We start from the raw sequence: 17,442 nt of genomic DNA, 5'->3' as shown, positions 1-17,442 counted from the left end.
AGAAAACCTTATCATACACCAAAACGAAAATATATTATTGAATTAACAATATAAACATAATAATAAGCAAATACACGATAAAGCGACAAAGTAAAAATGTTACTCAAATGAACAAAAAAAACGACAAATGAAAGCTCATTTGAAATATGAATAAAACTACAACACAACTTGGAAACAAAACTATAATACATCTGAAGCTAACTAATTCTTTCTTTCTCTTGACAGACTGTGTTAATATAAATAATACTAAAAAACGTATTTTGTTGTTGATACAATTAAATATAAACAAAAATAATTAAAAATGTTAATGAAAAACAGTGTTGCTACAGGTTCCTCAAAGAACACACCTGGTCTCATAATGACAAAACCCCAAATAACAGAAGAAACTAACATTTACAAACTAACAGTGTACTCATAAAACAATCGAGTGCTTCCCATTAACACACATTACACTTTTTGAGCTCTAATGTGTCTGGACACGGGGGCGCGTCCACGAGCCCCTGCGTCAACCCCCCCCACGTGACGCGTGACGTATCATCACGATCCAGCTAAAAAGAAAATCCGACAGGGAAAACCTGCGGGTTCTGCGCGCGACCTGACGCCCGAGTCCGGAAAGTTGTGAAGTTTACTTAAGATCTGTTATATATCGCAGCCCGTCAGATCATAAAATGTCTGGAGATCATAAGGAGGTAAATGCATTACTACACAATTTATTTTGCTTTTACCGGCTTTGAGACTCGTTACTAGGTTACGACGTATGTGGCTTTGAAGTTACACCGAAGTTTAACGTTATAAACTTCCATTGGTGATTGTTAGTATGATGGCTAAACTTGTGTAGCTTCTGGCTGTGTGTTTTATAAAGGATCAACGTTGCATATCAAAGCCTATTTTTGATTATTGTTTAAACATTTCCATTCATACTGTTTTATTGTAGTTATACGTGTATAATCTAACTTTTTATACGTTAATGTGATAGTATGTTAGTATCTGTAATGCTCTATAGAACTGAGTATTTTTGAAAAAAATTTAATTCTTTATTTGTTTGATTTTATGATAGCAGAGTTGAAACAAAGTGTATTGGAGTTTGTGCAGTTGTCATTAAGTTTCAGTGGTTGAAACCCAATGCATTCAACTGAATGACAAAAAAAAGTAATTTATTGATGGTTGTTTAGTAGAATTGAGCAACCAAAACATGTAATTCAAGGAAAAATGAACCATTGTTTGGTTTACAAAGAACTAAATATTTTTTTTCTGCACTCACAATATTTGGAGGTATTTGAACAAACCCTTTCCTGTCTTAGTCAATTTTTTGATTCAACAGAAAATGTATGCTGTGACTAAATAAAACTGAAGGAAAAATGATAACGCCGTATAAAGAGACCTTTTCTGGCTGTATAATTTCCTCTAAATTACAGTTTTACTAGTGGAAGACCTTTCCATATGTATAATGTTCCCGCAGTTGCCGTTTTACCATGGGGCAAAGCTGTTCTGTTGGTCTCTCAAATAGCTGTCACATACCCATCTTTGGTCGCTACAGTGTTCCACCGTAAACATGTGTTAAGCAGGTTTAGAATACCAAGCTTTTGGCTTTCCTCCCATCTGACCTGCTTTCTGGTGTCTTTTTTGGACTATTTATTGCTTTAAATGTTACACCAGGGCCAGGGAATGTGAGGCAGTAGCTGTTTTCTCTTCCCTAACTCCCTGCCTCTCTCTCCGTCTCTCTGTGACTCGTGGGTGCTGGGCTGAAATAGTTTGGTGTAGTTTTACATTCCTTATATAGCCTGTGGAGTTGGAGAGACGTGGAGCTAGCCCGTGTCACAGGGCAGGAGGGGAGGGAGTTGAGCTTTGCTAGCAGTGAGAAAGTCAGGCTGTCTCGCAGTGCCAGATTTCCACTTGGTTCTCTGGAGGTTTATGTGACAAGTTTGGCCCGTGGCAAGAGGTATGTGTGCACCACCCTATAACAGGTACACCTAGTGTGGTATAGAAGAGCCTCGGAGTTTGGAGACAGCATGAGTTACAAGGAGGGAAATGTCATGGGTTTATGGTTCAGGTTGTCCTTGGCTCTTCTGGTGGCTTTAAATTTTGATGTCATGTCACTATTTTGGTTCTGTACCAAACAGTGATGTCATCATCACAGTGATGCAATGGTGTGCGGATGGCGTTGGTGATATATATGGATAAAACCGTTTATTTTTGGAAACTTCAATTAAACCACCAAACTTTTTTAGGTTAAGTATTTTGTGATACGCTTGTGTGTCTGGTGTTTTTTTACCAAATGAAAAAGTTTGATAATGTGAGCCATTGTCCCAATGTGCTTTTTTTGCCTTTAAACACAAAAGAGGGGATGTGCACTTTCAAAGTGTATCGGTGCCTAGTAATTTGCAGTCCACCACGCACTAAAAATAATGTCGTTTATTTTTAGTTCCCTACCTGTTCATTCATTCATTCAAATAAATGTGGTTCTCGAATGTCTCTTTTGAATGCTATTATTACATGGCAAACAAACGGCCAACACAGGAACAAAAAGGAACGCATTGAAATGGCTTTGATATTGTTAAACTCAAACCGTTTATATAGCGTTTGCCATCAATTGTATTGAGTAAACTCAAAGTTAAATCGTGTTATAAACTGTACCATGTGTTAAAAGCATTTTCATGTTCAAGACCACAGACGTAATTATTTTTATTATTATGATGATGAATTGAAAACCTTCATTTCTTGCTATCTTTTTCTCCTCAGGCCATGAATATATATTGTGTTACACTCAGTGGACCTGCCCCCTGGGGTTTTCGTCTTCAGGGAGGCAAAGACTTCAACATGCCCCTGACTGTGTCCAGGGTAAGTGTCCTCCATATTAGTTTCATGTACCGCTGAACGCTATTATGAGGTAACATCAACTTTTGTTTACAGTTCGAGCTGTCAGGTCTTTATCAATGATGTATGCGTCTCATTCTCTCCCGTTTAAACATTTCAATTTGACAAACGAACAATGCATCTTGCAGCCTTCATTTAGTGCGAACCTATCAGTCACTCAAGGTGTTGAATGGTCGTAATGAGTTCTTCACCAATTCTGCGTAAGTTCACAGTCCCGCCCCAGCGAGCAGAGACATCAAATATGACCTCAAAAGGAAATACATTATAGTTAATGAGAACAGCCTGCTCGGTTCTTCACAAGGTCTATTTCAACACTTGCATTCTTTCAGAAACATGTCACCACTTGATATCAAACCCTGAACGAAAAAGACCATTCGCATGTCTCCTCACTAGGATGTGCTATGCTTTGTTTACTTTCCAGCATGTGTTGTTCTCTCTATAAGGTCATCGAATCTTGCCTTAATGGCACTTCCAATGGACCATATTGAAGAGATCAGGTCCGGGCATGGAATTTCCATTCCTTATATGAGCAGTGATGTTTGTAGTGTTCACAAAACTTCAGATCTGGTAGATGTTCCTGCCGTGGACCTGACAGGTCATTTTGTAGTTGTACGAATACTGGGACAAACAAGAAGGCCGTAGTTTGGCTAGGGGATATGCGTGTGAGTTTTCGAGTCGCCAAAGTGATTCCCTTAAAGGAACAAATAATAATGTTTTCAAAACCAAACAGGAACAACCAAGTTTAGGATTATTTAAATTGTTTAAATGTTTTCTTCATTGCAAATGGACACAATCCATTTATCCAAATTTACTACAAAAATGAAAATTCTGTCATCATTTACAATCCCTCTTGTCATTCCAAACATGTATGAATTTCTTTCTTCTGCAGAACACAAAAGAAGATATTTTGAAGGACGTTGATTTCCAAACAAAATTGTCCCTCATTGACTTTCATTGTATGGATACAAAACCACAATTCTTAAAATATCTTTCATTGTGTTTTGTGAATTACATCAACCGTCGCCCCTAAATTTCGAAGAAACAACTGCTGCTAAACTGTGAAAGCAAACTGAGAGCTACCAAAGATATTAAAATGAACAAGATGCTTCACTGCCATTGAAATGAATGGGGAGGAATGCAACGCTCGATATGGCCGCCCTAGCAAAGCTTTGCGCATACGTAGTATCTAAATCAACATGAAACATAATGTTTTTAAGCACAATTTGATCATAGAAAACAAACGTTATGGTACAGTTTACGTCATTTTGAAATGTTGTTTTTAAATATGTAGTTTATTTAGGATTTAAGATGGCGATTTTAGAAGTATCAGTATTCCCATTCATGGGTTTCAATTACGTAACAACTGAGCTAACTGCCCGAAGGCCAATGCAAAGATGGCTGCCGAGTGGCCTGACTTCCCTAAACTGACTTTGGAGATACAAGCTTGTAGCTAACATCACATTAGATATACTAGCATTCTTGTAGACTAACTTCTGCGATGGTGTCATTGTTTTGCTTGCTTTGTCAGACAGGATAATATAACCTGGAGCTGTGTACATCTGTTTTGTTCTTTGACGTCTGTCAGCTTTGATGACCAGTACTTTAACACTCCCTTAAATGTCTGCTTGAGTCAAAACGGTGACTTCATTGGTGAGCTTGAGCGGTTTGTAAAGCCTCCTGCTGATACCAGGTGTTATGCAATAGCGGGAGCGTGTCTGTGCGTGCCATACTGAACCTGATGGAGCTTCTTCTAAAGTGAGGTGCGGGGTCTTAGATTATGAAGAATGATTTGTATACAAGACTGAACCGATATGATCCCTTTACGCTAGCATGACAAAACTGATAAGTATCAATTAAGAAATAAAGGATATCTTTTTGTAAGAAAGATGCAGGAAACACATCAGTGTCCCTGAAAAAAGGCTTAAAGTTATACTTCACCCAAAAAAATAAATTCTATCATCCTTTATTTACCTTAGAATTGTTCCACATGTGAATAAATGTCTTTGTTCTGATGAACACAGCGAAAGATATTTGAAAGAATGCTTATAACCGGACAAATTTTGCCCCCTATTGACTACCATAGTAGGAAAAATACAATGGTAGTCCAAAATGCCCCAGAACTGTTTGCTGTCCTACATTCTTCAAAAGGTCTTATTTTGTGTTCAACAGGACAACCAAAACAAAGGTAAAGTAATTTTTCCTATGGGACTCAATGGGGGGCAAAATCTGTCAGGTTATAAGCATTCTTCCAAATATCTTTCTCTGTTCCCTTTCTGTCGGTCTCTCGACGTTGTGTCGAGAACGACAGATGGGGTTCGCCCTTGAGAACCAATCAACTCTGACTACTATAGAAAAGGCCAATGAAATTTGGCGAATGCAATTTGCATGCCGGGCTCCGCCCCCGGAAATCCGGTATAAAAGGAGGCCGGCGTGCAGCATTCACTTACCTTTTGTTCTTCAGAGCCATCGCTCATGAGTACAACTCAGGATTCAATCCTCTACAACTACACGCTGGTGCTACGACGTGTTACAGCGGATCGTCCCTTCCTGCAGCGACCTTCCCCTGGGCGTCTCGGCGGTTCCGGAGGTGTTAGAGATTTTTTCTAAAAGTCCTTTTCAGGACTGACTGAGCATTCTCCAGCGCGGCATGTCCCGCTGTTCTCTTGGGTGCGGCACCCTCATCGAGGAGGGGGATGGACACGATCGCTGCATTAGGTGTCTGGGCGTCCAGCACACTGAAGCAGCGTTCGTTGACACATCTGCCTGCACTGCGGGCAGATTGTCATTCAGAAGTTGCGGTCACGGGTGGCTGTCTTCCTACGGGAACCAGCCACCATTTCGTCTGCTACCCGGGCTGTGACATCTGTGGCTACGGCCCCGATGACCACCCACGTTAGCAGCGTTAGTGATACGGGGAACTCTGCGAACGTAAACCCGCCAGCCAAGTGCTCACGGGCCGATCGCACCCCGATTCGCTCTTCTGAACGTTCCCCAACCGGCGGTGGCATACCGTCCGGATCCTCACGCACACACTCGGAAACGATGTGTGACGTAGATGAGATGTCGCTCGCAGCATCGGAGGGAGACTGGCATCCGACTCTGCCGAATCCAAACTCCACCCCCAGCGGTCGAGTTCAGGAGGAAGCAGAAGTGATGTCATCCGTGCTAACCCGGGGATACGTGGTTCCCGAGGTCGGTGCGCGGTGCAAACCGCGCCCACCCCGGGTGCCATGTTTTTCCCGGAGGTGCATGAGGAGCTGTGTAAAACTTGGAACGCTCCACTCACGGACCGTTCCAGTGAAACCAGCTCCGGCTCCCTTACTTCCCTCGATGGTGAGGCAGCCAAGGACTGCGTCGAGATCCCCCGGGTGGAACGTCCGCCTGCGGTGCACCTGTGCCGCGGACGGCTACCACCTGGGGGGGGATCGACCACTCCTACCGTCCAAAGCACGTAAGACTTCGGCATCACTGGTGTCGAAAGCTTGCGATGTTGCGGGCCAGGCTGCCTCCTCTCTCTATGCCTTGGCCATCCTGCAGGTCCGCCAGGCCAGGGCGTTGAGGCCCCGGGTAAGGCCGACCCGGGTATAATGCAGGATCTCCGTGCCACCGCTGACAGCGCTCTACGGGCGACTAAGGCGGCGGCACGGGCCCTGGGTCGGACGATGTCCACGGTAGTGGTCCAGGAGAGACACCCCCGGCTATACCTTGTGCAGAAGAGTGACAGCAAGGAAGTCCGCTTTCTTGATGCACTCATCTCGCAGGGTGGGTTGTTGGTAACACCGTCGAGGACTGCGCTCAGCAGTTTTTTGACGGCGAAGCAGACCGTGGCAATTAACCACATTTTTTTCACGCCGCGACTCGGCCGCCTACAGGCCTCCGAGATCTCACGTGACGTCTGCTTCCCTGCAACCCAGGACCCTTTCGACATCGGCTCCGGTTCCTGTGCCCCCACAGGCGGCACCCCGGAAGCAGAGGTCGAGGGGGAAACCTCCACCCCGTCAGCAACCTCCTCGCGAGAAGGGACACTGACGGGAAGACCCCAGGGAGAACAACATCGGGCCCGAACCTTCACAGCCACGGCTCTGATCGGTCGGTACGGGACGACTCCTGCCTCGTCACCAAAGCCGGGCCCTTGTTAGGGCTTGGCGCCCACTTACTCACTGAGTTTTCTGTTCTCCCCGGGTTTACTTGCAGCCGATCGCACACTCCACTGGACTGTGCTCGGCGAACCGACCTCACACCCTGGCGAGGCGTGAGGTCGTACACATATGACAGCTGTCACCACTCTCAAACCGACAGTGCGTGCCGTTGTCCCGCCAGGCAGGTAAGCAGGCGGAGCAAAAACCTTCCCTCCGGGGACTCCCCGTGACATGGTTAGCTCCGCCAGCCGACGAACCACCCCCCGTGGGAATGATGAAGCAGACCGTCCCCTTGGTCACCCTGTCACAGTCCCTGGGAGCTCGAGAGCTGCCCACACTGTCTCGCTGGCTAATGAGGGCGGTCCGTCTTGGTTACTCGATCCAGTTCGCCAGAGACTCACCCAAGTTTCGGGGCATCATCTCTCCCTCTGTCAGAGGCAGGGACGCCTCCGTACTTCGGGTAGAGGTCACCACCCTTCTGGCAAAACAGGCATCGAGTTCGTCCCTCAAAACCAAGATGTTCAGTGGGTCACCACCCGCACTTCATCGTTCCCAAGAAAGACGGCGGGTTGCCCCCAAAGGCTGCGTACCCTGAACAGAGCACCTTCACAAGCTGCCATTCAGGGTGCTCACACAGAGGCGCGTCCTGACATCTATGAGGTGTCAGGATTGGTTCGTGGCAATCGACCTGAAGGACGCTTACTTTCATGTCTCGATCCTCCTCGACACCGGCCGTTCCCACGGTTCGCGTGCGAGAGGCGGGCATATCAGTACAGAGTCCTCCCTTTCGGTCTGTCCCTGACCGCCCTTTCTCCCTGAGAGGAGGAAGGCGAGCGGGTACTAAACTATCTCAGCGACTGGCCTATCTTGGCACACTCGCGAGATCTGTTATGTACACAAAGGGACCTGGTGCTCCGGCACCTAGGTCGATTGGGACTCCAGGTCAACCAAGAGAGGGGCAAGCTCTCCCCAGTGCAGAGCATCCTCTTTCTCGGTATGGAACTCAGCTCTGTCACCATGTCAGCACACCTGTCCGCAGTTGTGCCCAACCAGTGTTGAACTGTCTGAAATGAACATTTTAGGCAGACAGCGGTCCCCCTGAAACAATTCAGAGGCTCCTGGGACACATGGCGTCCTCGCGGGTTAATACCCCTCGAGTTGATGCACATGACACCGCTCCAACACTGGTTTCAGAGTCGAGTTCCGAGGAGAGCGTGGCACACCGGCAGCAGGCGCATGGTGATGCCGCCCTGCTGCCGACGCACCATAACCCCTAGTCTTTATGACTTTTTCGACGGACTCAGGTCCCTTTGAGCAGGTTATGAGGCAGGTCGTGGTGACGACTGAAGTCTCCCTGCAGGGGTGCGGTGTAGTGTGCAACGGGCACGCAGGTGGGGTGTTGGACGAACCCCCGCCTGCGCTGGCATATCAATTGCCAAGAGTTGTGGGCTATGCTACTTGCACTGAGCAGGCTACGGCCTCTCGTGCGAGACATGCACGTGCTGTTCCGAGGACAGCACTATAGCTGTAGCGAATACAGATCGTCAGGGTGGCGTTCGCACACAGCAGCTAAACACAACTTGCTCGACGCCTCCTCCGGTGGAGTCAACAGGTGACTCGTTCCCTGCAGGCCACACACCCCGGGCAAACTGAACTAGACAGCCGACGTGCTTTCTCGCCAGTTTATGCCTCGTGGAGAGTGGCGACTCCACCCCCGTGCAGTCCAGCTCATTTGGAGGCTGTTCGGGTAGGCCCAGGTAAAACCTGTTCACCTCCCGTAACACCACCATTTGCCCGCTTGATAGTCCCTGCCCTCGGCACGGATATCCTTGCGCACAGCTGGCCGCGGGATGGGCGGAAGCACACCTTCCCCCCCCCAGGAGCCTTCTTGTACAGACTCTGTGCAAGGTCAGGGAGCAGGAGCACCAAGTGTTATTGGTTACACCACACCGGTCTAACCGCACTTGGCCTCAGAGCCGATGCTCTGGACAGCGACTCCCCCTGAACCATTCCCCTGACAGAGGACCTGCTCTCTCAGGGGAAGGACACGTTCTGGCATCCCAGATCAGACCTCTGGAACACCCATGTCTGGTCTCTAGACGGGACGAGAAGATCCTAAGATGGCTACTCCCCCTATACGGCTGAGACCATCACCCAGGCTAGGGCCCCATCTACTAGGCGGTTACACGCCTCTAGACGGTGCCTCTTCTCGTCCTGGTGTCTTTCTCAACGAGAAAGACCCACTGAGGTGCTTGATCAGGATTGTGTTCCCCTCCTCACGAGACTGGAGACTAACATCTCCCTTCCACACTGAAAGTGTATGTAGTCGCTATTGCCACTCATCACGACTCAGTCGGTGGAAAGTTTCTAGGGCAACACGACCTGGTCACCAGGTTCCTAAGCAGCGAGAGGGCGGAATCCGCCTCATCTCCGCTCCATACCCTCTTGGGACCCTAAGTGGTCCTGGGGAGCCTCAGGGCCCCCCAAAGAGCCCCTCGGAGGTTCCGATCTTCCTCATAGAGTAAGACGGCCCTCCTGACGGCGCTCACTTCCTTCAAGAGGGTAGGGGACCACCGAGCATCCTCCGTGTCCCTGGATTGCCTTAAACTCGGCCCTGGAAACTCTCACGTTATCTTGAGACCCAGGCCCGGATGCGTGCCCAAGAAGTTCCCATTACTCCCTCCGGGGCCAAGTGGTGAACTTGCAGGCGCTCCCCATGGGGGAGGAAGACCCAACCCGATTAGTGTTGTGTCCAGTACGTACTGGACCGCACGCAGAGCTCTGAAGCTCTGACCAGCTCCGTGTCTGTTGGAGGACAGCAGAAGGGGAAGGCTGTCTCCAAACAGAGGCTGGCGCACTGGGTCGTGGACGCCGTTACGACGGCATCCCGATCTCAGAATCTCCCATGCCCATTGGCAGTGAGGGCTCACTCCACACGGAGTTTAGCCACCTCCTGGACACTGGCAGAAGCGCCTCTCTAGCAGACATCTGTAGAGCTGCGGGTTGGGCTATGCCCAAACACCTTCGCAAGGGTTAACAACCTTCGCGTAAACCCGGTGTCAGCCCACGTCCTGCGTGGCGACATGTAGGACTGGCATCCGGGGGGGCGTATGCCTGCGAAAGCACCTTTCCACCCTCTAACAGGTTGGGTCAGTGTGCTATTTACCTTTTCTTCTTACCCGAACACATCGCTAAGAAACTGGTACCTCACCAGCCTCCCTTCTTACCCAGACACTGGTTAAGAATAGGCATTCCATCCATCACCAAACAAGCACCCCCTGGGGGCTGGCTGGGCAGAGCAGCCTTCCCCCTTAGGCCGGGATACCATGTGAGCTATCACAGATAGCTCTAACCGGACCTAGTGCTACCGGACGTCTGTAACACCCCCTCCGTGGGCTGTTCCGTCTGATGTATCCTCATGAGAATGGTTCCCACTCCTGGTAACCCATGAGCTTCCCCAGGTGGGCCTCCACCTCGCGGTTAACTACTCAGTCCGCACGTTCCATGCGTTCTCCTCCAAGGACGAGACCATACCTATATCCACCATATTCCTCCCCACGGGTAGGAGGTGGCCTCTGTAGCGCTTCTCTGATTAAGAGTCGCGCTTACCCGGTGTAAACTGATCTGGACGGCCTCTCGCCTATAGAGAGCTAAGGCCCCGTCCGTGAAAGTTACCGGTCAGGGCTGTACCCATCTTTCTCCAAGAAAGCTCTGGAACCCCCCGACCACCACACTGGAAGGTTACAGTCTCACGAAAGCTTCGAGATGACACGCCCAGGCTTGTTACCGTCGCTTCGCTAGAGATTGTGACGCGATACAGCGTTGTGGCGTTTTCCATAGGCAACCCCATCTGTCGTTCTCGACACAACGTCGAGAGACCGACAGAAAGGGAACGTCTTGGTTACGTATGTAACCTCAGTTCCCTGATGGAGGGAACGAGACGTTGTGTCCCTTATGCCACGAACACGTATCGTATTCTGCTGCAGTTTGAGAGGTCTCAGGCTCTTCAGAACAAAGGTAAGTGAATGCTGCACGCCGGCCTCCTTTTATACCGGATTTCCGGGGGCGGAGCCCGGCATGCAAATTGCATTCGCCAAATTTCATTGGCCTTTTCTATAGTAGTCAGAGTTGATTGGTTCTCAAGGGCGAACCCCATCTGTCGTTCTCGACACAACGTCTCGTTCCCTCCATCAGGGAACTGAGGTTACATACGTAACCAAGACGTTTTCATCAGAACAAACTAATTTACTTGGAATTTGCAACATCTTGCAGATGAGTAAATGATGACAAAGTTTGCATTTTTGGGTGAAGTATCACTTTAAATTTGCAAGAGCTGATTTTAGTTGGCATAGTCTGGTCTAGATCAACACCAGCAAAGTGTCAGGTGTTTTTCCAAGCAGGGGTTGGTTTTAAAGTAATAGTTCACCCAAAAATGAAATTTCTGTCATTTACTCACCCATGTCATTTATACCTTTATGACTTTCTTTGTTCCACAAAACACAGAAGAAGAAGGCTGTTAACCAAACAACAGCGATACTCATTGACTTGCATTGGTTTTGTTGTTCGGTTACTAACATTCTTCAAAATATCTTCTTTTGTGTTCTGCAGAGGAAAGAAGGTAAATGATGACAGCCTTTTCATTTTAGGGTGAACTATTCCTTTAAGAAAAGAAAAATGGCCACAAATGGAGAAAACTAGTCAGATTTGTCAGTCATACACTAACGGTCCCAGTTGTAACACTTTTGACCGCAAAGCTCAAAATTGCCTCAATATAACCGTTAACTGCCTTAATACTCATCACGTTACTCCCATTGGAACGTGCCGTAGGTTTAACGCGTCACAGCAAAGCAAACATCTCATACCTCACACGTCCTCGCCTCCTGACAGACACGAAAATTCATTTTCTAAGGAATGCTACAGACGTCTTGCCATGTTCAGGCTGACTTCATTGAGTCATCAGTCTGACATAATGTGACTTATTAGGTGTGTTTGTACTGCTGTCTGAGGTTAAGCAGCGCTGTTAAATGCGATTTGTTAGTCTGATAAGAAGGGCGGTGATTCATTCGTGTTGAGGGAGGTTACGCACACCCACTGCACATAACTCCAACACGGGTCATGAGGTAATGCTCTGTCCACAGGTTCTCAAGAGGAGGGAAACGGTTTCCTTTTCCTTTTTTGGAAAACAGAGACATTGAAAAGCGAGGTTGTTGGAGGGTTGCAATGAATAAAGTGTTGACACAGGACAATGAGGAAAAGGAACATGGTGACTTGTTGGTAGAAAAAATGTTTTAAAACATTCATAAAGTTAAAATCACCGTTACTCATTTCTGCGGTTAGGGATTTAAAGTTTGTATAATTTGTCTCTGTCTCTCATCGTGTTTCTGTAGCTCAAATGTTGAGTGTTTGTAAAGTCAAGGTCATGGGATTGAATCCCAAAGAATACATGAATACAAAGTCACTTTAGAAAAATGATGTGCTGAATTCATCTATCGCATTGTTCAGCATCATTTTTCCGGTTCATCAGCTGGTGGTATTTGGAGGTGGGCAGATATTCATTTTTCTCTGAACATTCTCACACTCCTCCATTCCTCCAATCCGCCGCCTTCCATTCTCTTTCCATTGGCATATTTCTTTAGCATTCCTGGGATTTTTAACACTGTTCTGCTATTCCTGGGAACATAAAGGCTCTTTGTCTACTTTTGCACCAACAATCATGAATGTCTCCAGCCACCATTCCCCAAACCAGATGACAAGGTTACCGGACCTCCGAGGAAACCGATGTAAGATGGTCTCTTGTGTCTGCTTGTGCTAGCTGGGAAATCAATGATGATTGCAGCGTGCAAATGTTATGATTTCTGTTTGCGTGCACTGGAAGTACAACTGGTTTTCATTCGCGAGCAACAAGCCGTTTTGCTGAAGTCACACACAACTTCAGTTTAAGAGTTGTGTATGATGTCACCTTTTGAAGATCTGTTTGAGGTTTTCTTTTGTGAATTGTGGTCTGGTGTTCAGGATTTGGAAGGTTTACCCGAAATGAAGCTGGTTCATTTACAACAGGAACAGGCACAATGAAATTAAAGAAATTCTTCACCAAAATAAAGGGTTTCTCCTTATTCTTTTATTCTTATAAGGAGATTTATAGGCTAATGTACTGTTCACTCTTTTTAATATTGTATATAAAACACAAGTTGTACAAAGTACTTTTTGATATATATTTTTTAAACTGAATTACACCATACATTGTAATGCCATTAAAAAGGAGACATCTGTAAATTTTTCTAAATATTTTGGATTTTTTTGTGATCTTTCCACAAATAGTTCTTTTGGAGCTTGACAGATGTTGCCTTTTCGCATGAACTGTCCCTTTTAACAAACTGAAAGAGAAATGCACTTCATGTGCCTCCTGAGAAACATTTTTACTCTGGGTTCACTTGCTGTATTCCCATTTGCTCTCTAATCGTCTGAGATGGTCATTTTAGCAAAGTTTTCATTATAAGCTTGTTTGCTTTTGTAGGGCTTGTTTGCCGATGCGGCAGTTGCTGCTCCTGGGGACCTTTGAAGACAACTTGGTTTAAAGCTTGGCTCTTACATCCAAGATATTTATGGCTCGCTCGTATCACATGACGCAATTGCAGAGAGGCACGGAGTCTTACAGCCCCCAAAAGGAAATGGAAAGTGAAATGTGGCGAGGATTTTAACAACCAGTACAAGGGTGGTCTTTAGGGTCACCACATAAAGCTTTAGTAGCTCCAAGGACAAAACGACCTCAGACTGTCTGGGAAGAGAAGGGTTGAAAATGCAGCTCAGCCGGCTGGCATACGCATTTTCTAAAAATATGTAAAATTCTTGCTTTCTACTCGGCATCCAATATGGCCGCCATCTTTTTCATTTTGCGCTGTTGTGCTCGAATGTACTTGTTGTACTGGCATATTAAAGCTAGATGGTCTAAGGTTTCTCTACTCTTCCCCGTTTGACTTGCAAAAGGTCTTAGCACAGCACTTTGCTGTCACCAAACTAATGTCAAGGAACAGCTGGGCCAAGAGTTCGAGCCAGAAACACAGGTGGCCACGTCCATCAGCTTTATCTGAGTGCACTACCGTACACAACACCGCTCCCCTCGCACCCCTCTGTCTCATTTCCTTCGTCTTTGCATGTCAACCCTGCCTCTCATCTGTTGCTCTTGTGTTCTCCATGTGTTTGCTTTTAAGAGTCCTCCTGGTCTGGTGCAGTTTCTCCCGTTTCTGTACATGTGCCAGAGCGCCGCACCTGAGGGAGGCCTTTGTACCGGTTTGTTATTCAGACCCCGGCCATTTTCTCATGATGTCATGCTTATGTCACAATGGCTCTTATGTTTCATAAATATTTGCATGGTCTCACAACAGGCTGACGGTTGTTTTTCATAAAGACTTGCAAGCCCCTGTTCTCATGTTGCAGTGCCATCCAACTACAAATTCGAGTTGAGTATTTTAAAGGGTCACTGAAGTGGAAAGCATGTGGACGACATAGGAAATTTGGTAGAATTTGGAAAACGGAGTATATCTTCATTGCTAGTGTTAAAGGGATAGATCACCCAAAAAAATAAACTCTCTCATGAATTACTCACTCTCTAGTTGTTCCAAATCTTTATAAATTTTCCTGTTTGCTTGAACACCGTGAACGATATTTGGATGAATGCTTGTAACCAAACACTTCTTGGACCCCATTGACTACCATAGGAGGAGAACGTGCAATGGTAGTCAAAATTGCCCCAAAACTGTTTGCTGTCCTACATTCTTCAAAATATCTTTGTTGTGTTTAACAGAACAAAAAATATATTGTATTTTTCCTACTATGGTAGTCATATCCCCAAGAGTCAAGATAGCCCATTTTAGTGTCTTAGGCCAGTAAGTAAGTAATCACTCAGACATTCATTCAGATGCCCAGGCAACACATAGCAATTTTCTAAACCCACATTGAACACAGTGAAGAGTTAATGTTTATTTGTACTGAATTGCAGACCACTGAGACAGCAAATATGGTGGAACTTGGAGAATAAAGAGACCACAGATGTTAAAGGTTTGGTTAAAGCTTTATGTATGAGGGTTTTTCATTTTCATTACTTTGGTACTCATGCCAAAAACGAAAGCTGTATCCCATTAGGATGGTACCACCAAAGGTCTTATTATGCTATTACACAGATTAAGCACTAGTAATGATGCATTGCCTTTTGCTTTTGGGGCCGCCTTTATTGGACTAATGTGATGTTGGCATTTGGGTCAAGGAAACGTAACTCTGGATGTGTGTGTGTGTGCTTGTATCTTTAGCTTACTTATCCTCTTGTCGTTTTAAACCTGTATGACTTCCTTTCTTCCGCAGAACACAAAAGAAGATATTTTAAAGAATGTTAGAAAGGGCACCCATTGACTTGCATAGGTTTTGTCCATTGACTTGTCCATACAATGTGAATGGGTGCCGGCGCATGTTCATTTAACAACTTTCTTTAAAATATCTTTGTTTGTGTTCACTTTAAGGACAATTAAAAAAATATTAGTTTAATATCTAGAGTTTTAAATCCAAACGGTTTGGTAGATACATAAACATTTTTTAGTGGTTTGGTAGGATTTTGGGTCTGTGTTGTTCACACTTAGCTCTCTGATTATCTGAGACCATCCCACTCTTTTTCCCAGAAGCCATCAGACACAGGCAGTGTAAGCTTTGAGGCTTGGTTTGTCATTCTGAGCACTTGCAAGCTTTAAATCTGTGCTTTCATAGATGTAGTCAGTGTTACACGTAAATGTGACTCATATAAGCTTCCTGGACGTGATGTGACATTACATCATTCTTTTATGTCTGCCCTCACAGAATTCATAGATTAGACAGACTATGAGTGTTAAACGTCTCATTTCCATGTGACCGAAGCATATTTCCCTACATTCTTTCTACTTTTCCTATTGGGTGTGGCTTTCGACACAATGTCTCACTTTTTCTTGGTGATTTCATTCCCAGAGTTTTACCTCCTTATCTCGAAAGCACTTAACTATGATGCCATAAAACTGGGCTGTTCAGTTCGGTTCCTGGAGGGTTTAGTTCCAGTCCTGCTCATACACACCTGCCAATGTTCATCTATTCTTGATTCGCAGATTCATGTGTGTTTGATTATGTTTGGAGCTGAACTCTGCAGGACTGCAGCCTTCAGGGAACACAGTTGAATAGCCATGCTGCAAAAGTCAATAGTGTGGTAAAGAACAGGATTATTTTAGACTGGCTTTTGTTAGGGTGAAAGATTTATCAAAAGTATTACATTTTGAGCGTTTGAGTTCTTTGTTCATGCTCAAGACAAGACTTCCTATCAGGCGTGTCTGCTTTTGTGTGGTAGAGTTAGAGATTTATTTGGAATGTCAGATTTGTATAGTTAAAGCACACTTAGTTGGAAGTGAAGGTGTGTTTATTTAATATCTATTTTTAGCTGGTGTGTTTTATATCGAATATCGCAATTGTCATTTATTTATGATAAAACCTGTGCTTTTGAATGTTTGTATGTCCCTCAATTGTTTTCTTGCCATTGATAATATGAAAGACTTGGAAATGGTTTTGCAGGTCGTGAGAAATGTTCCACTTTTAATCTTTTTAATTACTTTAGGCCCATTTTATAAAAGTGTCCTAAATTCAGATATCTAGAGGATCTGGGTCAAATCCTTTTCAAATTCAGCGTAGGTTTTTGCAGATTCTTTAATAAATTTGATTTGTTTATTCTTTTGAAGACATTTTGATTTTGAAGTATTAATGTACGCCCAATAAAGTATACAAAAAAATAATATATTTACATTTTGAAGGAGCCATGTCCAGGGTTCAGAACATCATGGAGACAGTTGCCTATAGCGACCACCAAAGATTGCAAAGAATCGCACTAGAAACTACCACACTAAAAACTACCGCAAATCAAACCGCATAGTAAGGTCTTGGTTCCCTCTCACACATGCTTTGACTTGCACCACTTTTTTGGGGAAAATGTCGAAATCTTGCACGTGAGCTGAAATGTTTTGAGGTCAGTTCATTTAAACCATGACAAATGCTTTGTTAGTCACAGTGATGACTGATGTTCTCTATGGTGTTTACAGTTGATCCCAGGCGGCAAGGCAGCCCAGGCCGGAGTGGGTGTTGGAGATTGGGTTGTGTCCATCTGTGAGGCCAACGCCGAGGAAATGACCCACGTGGAGGCACAAAATAAGATCAGAGCCGCGACAGACGCCCTCACCCTCACTTTGAGCAGGTACACAAACAACTGCACATGTTTACGGTTTCTGTATTATTAAAGTCACAGGTAGGGGAGGAGAAGGTGACCTCACAGGAAATTGTGTACTCTGGTTAATGCTCTTAACTCTTTAAGTCTTTAACCTCTTCATTGTGATCTTGGAAGCAAATATCTTCATGTTATGAGTTTGCAGTGATT

At 45.5% G+C, this 17,442-nt stretch overlaps 1 protein-coding gene across 3 annotated transcripts in view; it reads left to right on the top strand.

Moving 5' to 3' along the window:
• Nucleotides 1-534: 534 nt before the first annotated feature.
• Nucleotides 535-17,442, top strand: part of pdlim7 (PDZ and LIM domain 7) — a 40,212-nt gene continuing 23,304 nt past the window's right edge. Inside the window, exons 1-3 of one of the 3 annotated variants that reach the window (XM_056768899.1) lie at nt 535-689; nt 2,740-2,838; nt 17,111-17,262. In XM_056768899.1, the coding sequence (XP_056624877.1) occupies nt 669-689; nt 2,740-2,838; nt 17,111-17,262 (272 nt within the window). In that variant the 5' untranslated portion in view covers nt 535-668. Of the gene's footprint in view, nt 690-1,821; nt 1,940-2,739; nt 2,839-17,110; nt 17,263-17,442 lie in introns of those variants that run through there. The other 2 variants (XM_056768897.1, XM_056768898.1) reach the window with 2 other exon arrangements.

This window comes from Triplophysa dalaica, chromosome 16 (genome assembly GCF_015846415.1).
Source record: "Triplophysa dalaica isolate WHDGS20190420 chromosome 16, ASM1584641v1, whole genome shotgun sequence".
NCBI classification, from domain to species: domain Eukaryota; kingdom Metazoa; phylum Chordata; class Actinopteri; order Cypriniformes; family Nemacheilidae; genus Triplophysa; species Triplophysa dalaica.
The sequence above is the reverse complement of the archived record's forward strand: the minus strand, read 5'-3'. Positions and strand labels throughout refer to the sequence as shown.